General features: G+C 41.2%; 1 protein-coding gene across 5 annotated transcripts in view; it reads left to right on the forward strand.

The window, feature by feature from the left end:
• Positions 1 to 7,900, forward strand: part of WIPF1 (WAS/WASL interacting protein family member 1) — a 129,409-nt gene extending 121,509 nt beyond the window's left edge. For all 5 annotated transcript variants that reach the window (XM_008258766.5, XM_008258767.5, XM_089328128.1 and 2 more), the window contains exon 8: positions 4,946 to 7,900. In XM_008258766.5, the coding sequence (XP_008256988.3) occupies positions 4,946 to 5,001 (56 nt within the window). In that variant the 3' untranslated portion in view covers positions 5,002 to 7,900. The remainder of the gene's footprint in view (positions 1 to 4,945) is intronic.
• Positions 7,901 to 8,294: the final 394 nt, after the last annotated feature.

Consider the following 8,294-nt stretch of genomic DNA (forward strand, 5'->3'; position numbering starts at 1 on the left):
GTGACTCCTGTTGTTGACTTAACAATTTGACACTCTTGTTTATGGCATCAGTAATCACCCTAGGCTCTTGTCATGAGTTGCCAAGGCTATGGAAGCCTTTTGAGTTCACCAACTCTGATCATATTTAGACAAGGTTGTAGTCAGAGTGGAAGTTCTCTCCTCCCTTCAGAGAAAGGTACCTCCTTCTTTGATGACCTGTTCTTTCCACAGGGATCTCACTTGCAGAGATCTTTCATTTAGGTGTTTTTTGTTTGTTTGTTTGTTTTGCCAGAATGTCTTGGCTTTCCGTGTGTGAAATACTCTCATGGGCTTTTAGGCAGGTCCGCATGCCTTAAGGGCTGATTCTGAGGCCAGAGTGCTGTTTAGACATCTGCCATTCTATGAGTCTGCTGTGTATCTCGCGTCCCACATTGGATCGTTCTCTCCCTTTTTTATTCTATCAGTTAGTATTTGCAGACACTAGTCTTGTTTATGTGATCCCTTTGGCTCTTAGTCCTATCATTATGATCAATTGTGAAAAGAAATTGATCACTTGGACTAGTGAGATGGCATTGGTACATGCCACCTTAATGGGATTGAATTGGAATCCCCTGGTATGTTTCTAACTCTACCATTTGGGGCAAGTCAGCTTGAGCATGTCCCAAATTGCACATCTCTTCCCTCTCTTATTCCCACTCTTATATTTAACAGCAATCATTTTTCAGTTAAGTTTCAACACTTAAGAATAACTGTGTATTGATTACAGTATTCAACCAAAACTATTAAGTAGAACAAACAAAAAGAATACTAAGAGGGATAATGTATTGAGTTGTTCATCAACAGTCAGGGCAAGGGCTGATCAAGTCACCGTTTCTCATAGTGTTCATTTCACTTTAACAGATTTCCTTTTTGGTGCTCAGTTAGTTGTCACCGATCAGGGAGAACATATGATATTTGTCCCTTTGGGACTGGCTTATTTCACTCAGCATAATGTTTTCCAAATTCCTAACAGGGATCACTTTTCAGTTAAAATTTAAACACCTAAGAATAATTGTGTGTTAATTACAGAGTTCAACCAATAGTATTAGAACAAAAAAATACTAAAATGGATAAAGTATTACATTGTATATCAACAGTCAGGACAAGAGCTGATCAAGTCACTGTTTCTCATAGTGTCCATTTCACTTCAACAGGTTTCCCCTTTGGTGCTCAGTTAGTTGTCGCTGATCAAGGAGAACATATGATATTTGTCCCTTTGGGACTGGCTTAGTTCACTCAGCATGATGTTTTCCAGATTCCTCCATCTTGTTGCAAATGACCGGGTTTCATTGTTTTTGACTGCTGTATAGTATTCTATAGAGTACATGTCCCATAATTTCTTTATCCAGTCTACTGTTGATGGGCATTTGGGTTGGTTCCAGGTCTTAGCTATTGTGAATTGAGCTGCAATAAACATTAATGTGCAGACAGCTTTTTTGTTTGCCAATTTCATTTCCTTTGGGTAAATTCCAAGGAGTGGTATGGCTGGGTTGTATGGTGGGGTTATATTCAGGTTTCTGAGGAATCTCCAGACTGACTTCCATAGTGGCTTAACCAGTTTGCATTCCCACCAACAGTGGGTTAGTGTCCCTTTTTCCCCACATCCTCTCCAGCATCTATTGTTGGTAGATTTCTGAATGTGAGCCATTCTAACTGGGGTGAGGTGAAACCTCATTGTGGTTTGGATTTGCATTTCCCTGATTGCTAGTAATCTTGAACATTTTTTCATGTGTCTGTTGGCCATTTGGATTTCCTCTTTTGAAAAATGTCTATTGAGGTCCTTGGCCCATCTCTTAAGTGGGTTGTTTTGATGTGGAGTTTCTTGATTTCTTTGTAGATTCTGGTTATCAACCCTTTATCTGCTGCATAGTTTGCAAATATTTTTTCCCATTCTGTCGGTTGCCTCTTCACTTTCCTGACTGTTTCTTTTGAAGTACAGAAACTTCTCAATTTGATACAATCCCAAATGTTAATTTTGGCTTTGACTGCCTGTGCTTCTGGGGTGTTTTCCAAGAAGTCATTGCCGGTACCTATATCTTGCAGGGTTTCTCCAATGCTCTCTAATAATTTGATGGTGTCGGGTCATAGATTTAAGTCTTTCATCCATGTTGAGTGAATTTTTGTGTAAGGTGAAAGGTAGGGGTCTTGCTTCATGATTCTGCACGTGGAAATCCAGTTTTCCCAGCACCATTTATTGAATAGACTGTCCTTACTCCAGGGATTGGTTTTGGATCCTTGATCAAATATAAGTTGGCTGTAGATGTTTGGATTGATTTCTGGTGTTTCTATTCTGTTCCATTGGTCTATCCATCTGTTTCTGTACCAGTACCATGCTGTTTTGATAACAACTGCCCTGTAGTATGTCCTGAAATCTGGTATTGTGATGCCTCCAGCTTTGTTTTTGTTGTACAAGATTTCTTTAGCTATTTGAGGTCTCCTGTGTCTCCATATGAATTTCAGCATCATTTTTTTCAGATCTGAGAAGAAGGTCTTTGGTATCTTGATTAGTATTGCATTGAATGTATAAATTGCTTTTGGGAGAATGGACATTTTGATGATATTGATTCTTCCAATCCATGAGCATGGAAGATTTTTCCATTTTTTGGTATCCTCTTCTATTTCTTTCTTTAAGGTTTTGTAATTTTCATCATAGAGATCTTTAACGTCCTTGGTTAAGTTTATTCCAAGGTATTTGATTGTTTTTGTAGCTATTGTGAATGGGATTGATATTAGAAGTTCTTCCTCAGCCATGGCATTGCTTGTGTATACAAAGGCTGTTGATTTTTGTGCATTGATTTTATATCCTGCTACTTTGCCAAACTCTTCTATGAGTTCCAATAGTCTCTTAGTAGAGTTCTTTGGGTCCCCTAAATAAAGAATCATATCATCTGCAAAGAGGGATAGTTTGCCACCTCCCACATCAGAGTGCCTGGCTTTGATTCCCCACTCCAATCCTGACTCTATCTTTTTTTTTTTTTTTTTAGATTTATTGTATGTATTTGAAAGGCAGAATTACAGAGACAAGGAGAGAGAGAGAGAGAGAGAGATCGATCTTCCATCCATAGTTCACTCCACAAATGGCTGCAACAGCCAGGAGCTTCTTCCAATTCTCCCATGTGGGTGCAGGGGCTCAAGCACTTGAGCCATCCTCCACTGCCCTCCCAGGTGCATTAGCAGGAAGCTGGATCAAAAGTGGAGTAGCTAGGACTGCAGCTGGAGTCCATATGGAATGCCAGTGCTGCAAGTAGCAGCTTAACCTGCTACACCACAGTGCCAGCCCCGCGACCCTACCTTTCCACCAGTGCAGACCTGAGAGGCAGAGGGAGTGGAGGTGTGATGGTGGCTTCAGTAATTAGGTTCATGTGACCTGGGTAGGAGACCTGGAATGTACTTTGAGTCCCCAGCTTTTTTTTTTTTTTTTAAGATTTTTAAACATTTTTATTCATTTGAGAGGTAGACTTACAGACAGAAGAAGAGATAGAGAAAGGTCTTCCATCCACTGGTTCACTACCCAAATGACCACAATGGCTGCAGCTGAGCCAATCTGAAGCCAGGAGCCAGGAGCTTCTTCTGGGTCTCCCACGCCAAGTGCAGGGGCACAAGCACTTGGGCCATATTCCAGAGCTGGATTGGAAGAGGAGCAGCCAGACATGAACCAGTGCCCATGAGGGACGCCAGTGCCGCATGTGGAGGCTTAGACTGCTACACCGCACCACTGGCCCCTAAGACCCCACCTTTGATACCAGCCTAGCCCCGACCAACCACTGTGGGCACTGGGGAGTAAACCAGTAGATGTAAGATTCTCTCTCTCTCTGCCTAATAAATTTTTAAAATTTTTAAATAACTATATTTCTAACAACCAATGACATTGAAAGAGGGTAAGGCTGGCGCCGCAGCTCACTAGGCTAATCCTCCACCTTGTGGCGCTGGCACACCAGGTTCTAGTCCTGGTCGGGGCGCCAGATTCTGTCCCGGTTGCCCCTCTTCCAGGCCAGCTCTCTGCTGTGGCCAGGGAGTGCAGTGGAGGATGGCCCAAGTCCTTGGGCCCTGCACCCCATGGGAGACCAGGATAAGTACCTGGCTCCCACCATCGGATCAGCGCGGTGCGCCGGCTGCAGCGTGCTGGCCGCGGCGGCCATTGGAGGGTGAACCAACGGCAAAGGAAGACCTTTCTCTCTGTCTCTCTCTCTCACTGTCCACTCTGCCTGTCAAAAAATAAATAAATAAATAAATAAATAAATAAAAAAGGGTAAGACTGACTATATGACTTTACTTTGGAGGAAAAAAGGGAACCATTTCTAAATGGAAAATACACATTCATTGTTAGAGGTTATCTCTCAGTGATACCAGCATAGATGAATTTTTTGTTTTATTTTTGCTTATCCATTTTTTTATTATTATTTGAGAGTTAGAGAGAGAGATAGGCTGACAGAGCGGGTGCCCATCTACTAGGTTCACTCCCCAGATTCCCACAACAGCCAAGTCTGGGCCAGGACTAGAGCTTGGAGCCAGAAACATAATCTAGATGTCTCCTAAGAGTGGCAGGAGCCCAATTACTTGAGCCATCACCACTGCCTCCCAGGGGGCTGCATCGGTAGGAAGTTGGAGTCAAGAGTCAGGGTTGGGAATGAACCCAGACACTGGTATCGGGAGGCAGGCATCTTAATCACTAGGCTCATCGTCTGAGCCTGTTCATATTCTCTAAATCTCTAATCAACACGTACTCTGTGATAAGAAGGAAAGCAGCTCTGTAACTTCCTTTGCACAGGTACTTAGTAGCAGTGGTGGGTCCTCCTCTGTTAAGGTTCACGTTCATTTATCGCTTCTTCCTTTCTCATCCACATGTCAGTGAGCTTACAGCCTCGATCAGAGTTTCCACAGTGAGAACAGAAGTTTTCTAACAAAAACTGTTTGTTTGCTCTTCTAGGTGGCTCCAACCGAAGAGAACGGGGTGCCCCACCACTTCCTCCCATCCCAAGGTGATCTTTGCCTGCTCTTCTCCACCCAGGCCCAAGAGCTGCTTCTGTTGTTGCTATATGAGAATTGTACACACCCTCCCTCCCATTTTTCTTCCCTTGTCCCCTTCACATTAGGAAAGAAGGGAAAGTGAGGAAAAGGCATGTGCCGGGGTGGGATGGGGAAGAAATGCACCTAGCTTGTTATATTGTACATATTCTCAAAGTCATTGCTCGCTTCAGCTGCAGCTGCCAGCGCTGGCTGCTGGGGATCCATAGCTTTTGCAGTAAGTAGGCAGAGATGAATTGGGTCCCAGCTTTCAACCAACCAAATTCAAACATGCACTGCTTGTGTGGTACAGGCTGTAACTGTTAGAGTCTCTGAGGGCTGTTTCCTTTCATGCCTTTTTTGCACGCGTGGCCTCCTGTTTCCATGAACCACAGACCTAAGCACATTGCTGAGCAAGGGCACACCTGAAACTTTTGTGGGTGCAGGACGGCCGATCTTGGACAGTCTGAGGTAGACTGTCCAGTAGAATAAAATGTGAGGCCCATATACAATTTCAAGATTCTAGTAGGTTATTATAAAAAGGTAAGAAAAAAGGTGAAATTAACTGTAATATATCTTATTTACCCCGTACATCCAAAATATCAGTGTAACCTGCAATCAATATAAAAATTATTAATGATATATTTCACTTTTTTTGGTACTAAGTGTTCAGAATCCAGTATGTGTTTTACATTCTAGCACATCTCCACTTGGACTACTCATGTTGTAAATGCTCAATAGCCACATGTGGCTGATGGCTACCATATTGGACAGCAAGGTCTGGAAGGTGGAAACTAATCAAAAATCTCATTTCAAAAACAAAAAAGGCAAAATGAGCTTTAGCAATTCAACTGGTACCTAGAAATAAAGTGAGGAACCAGCACCTTGTTTGACAGCTTGACCATAGATTTTGGTCTCTTATTTTCCTCTTCCCTTAGTATCTGTGTGTAAGTGTTGCTTCACAGTACCAGGGTCAGAAACTGACCTAATAGGGCTTAGGGGCACGTGGAGTAAAGCCATTGGCAAGCAACTGAAACCCTGTCAGGGGTTCCAGCTCAGAACCAGCTGGCTTGCGCGGCTCACTTGTCAGCTGGATGCCTGCCTGGCGGGTTTGAAGCTGCCTGTGTTCCTCTCTCGCTGAGCAGGCTCTTTAGGGTTGGATATGCTAGGAAGGCGTGGTAGGAGGGGAAGAGAGGCAGGCAGTGGTATCAAATCAGAAATGTGGAAGAAGAGAGATTTGAATTGATTGGCAAACTCGAAAGATTCACTCTGATGCTTCTGGGGTTGAGCAAACTGGGGAGATCGCTAGTAGAAACTAGAGGAAATTTGTTTTGAATCTTTTGGGGAGAATGATTTGTCTTGGATCTATGCAAATAAAGCTTCGCTTAAGGACCATAGGGAAGAGCCAGACTTGCCTTTTTTTACATGATTTTTGTTTACAAAATTTTACCGGGACTTTTAAATCTAGGTATAGAGTTGGAAAGCAATTTCCACTTAGACGTTTTATATGGTTGATTATGTTTAAAAGTACCATTGCTTATTTTTTAAAAGCACACAACCACATATGTTTATGTATATCTACCTAAGCTTTGTATCATGACTTCAGTGTATTCGTGCGTGTTGCTGGCAGATGCTAACAAGAAACCAATCCAAAGAAAAATCTGAAAGATGTATTCCTATTTATGGAATAAATAAATGTTTCATTTATATAAAAGCAAAAGAACTTAGAGTTCTGACAAGTAGGATGTTTAATAAATTATGAAGTTACTGATTTGAATATATTGTATTTTTATAACTTTCCTGGCCAATCCTGGGCTTAGTACATTACAGAATTTGTTTCTCCCCTCTCCTCTAATACTCATCTGTCTTTCATACAGTCACTAGGGGCTCTTTACCCAAAGAGAATCAAGAAATACAAAGATGCAATGAGTTTGGCAGAGTATTTTTAAAGATTTTTTTTCTAACATTTTGGTAATTTAGCAGTATTTTACTTGGAATTCTTCTAAGTCAGCAGTGATAAACATCCTTAAGATAAAGCCTAGTGAACAATGGGCTTTGGCCTTCCTAGCAAATTCAAGGGAGAAAAGTCTGATCCAAAGACTGAATGTTGTTGAGTAGTAAGAACTGGATACCTTATATATCTCAACTTTGCAGGTACCATTCTAAAAGTCTGAAACAAGGTCACAGCTCAAAGTTGCTACTCATGTACAATGTTTTACAATGTATTTTTAAGGGAGTGTCTCATACACCTACACCTTTAGTAACCTGATAGCATACAGTACTGGTGAGAAAGATCTATGCTAACATTTTCCAACTATGGCAAATCATAAAAACCATTTTTTTCCCTTCCCTGAAATCAGATCTTACACATGTGTTTTTCCCATAAAATTTTCAGATAAATGGATTCAAGATGCAATACAGTATTTTAACATTTACATATCATTTTATATTGAAATGTATTACAGTATTAAAATTCAGTGTTCAGTATTTATTTCACTATGCATTTTATTTAGTAAAAGCAGAGAAAAATGTTTAATCCAATGGTGCCTTACTTTGTGATTTGAAAGAAATCAACTTTTTATGTCTAAGTAAAAAATTACTTGCATATTTGTAAAAATGGTTAGGCCTTTATATTTTAACTTGTAATACCAATTTTGTTACTGTTAAAGTGCCTAAAAATTTTGGCATGAAATTAATCTTTCCCTGTTTATAGTCAGGGGCTCTAGGGGAAGAAAAAAATTGTTCATACCATTGCACTATGTAAACAGACACATTTTGATATCTATGTTATCAGGATAGTTTAAGTGGTAGGTAGAACCTACCCTGACATCTGTATAAGTTAGCCAGACAATAAATAAAAGAATAATTATGATGTCAACTGGTGGTTTTTCTTTAAATATGTCTATGTAAATATAAACAAGAAAGCAAGTGTCTTGTTTTCTGTTTTATGCTGTGGGAAATAAAGACAAACAAGAAAAGAATCCATGGAGCCGGCATTGTGGCATAGCAGGTAAAGGCAGAACCTATAAACCTGTATCCTATGTGGGCGCTGGTTTGTGTTCCACTCCACTTTTTTTTTTTTTTTTTTTTTTTTTTTTTTAATTTTTGACAGGCAGAGTGGACAGTGAGAGAGAGAGACAGAGAGAAAGGTCTTCCTTTGCCGTTGGTTCACCCTCCAATGGCCGCCGCGGCCAGCGCGCTGCGGCCGGCGTACCGCGCTGATCCGATAGCAGGAGCCAGGAGCCAGGTGCTTTTCCTGGTCTCCCATGGGG

This window comes from Oryctolagus cuniculus, chromosome 3 (assembly GCF_051225735.1).
Source record: "Oryctolagus cuniculus isolate XC-2025 breed Fujian yellow rabbit chromosome 3, ASM5122573v1, whole genome shotgun sequence".
Lineage (NCBI taxonomy): Eukaryota > Metazoa > Chordata > Mammalia > Lagomorpha > Leporidae > Oryctolagus > Oryctolagus cuniculus.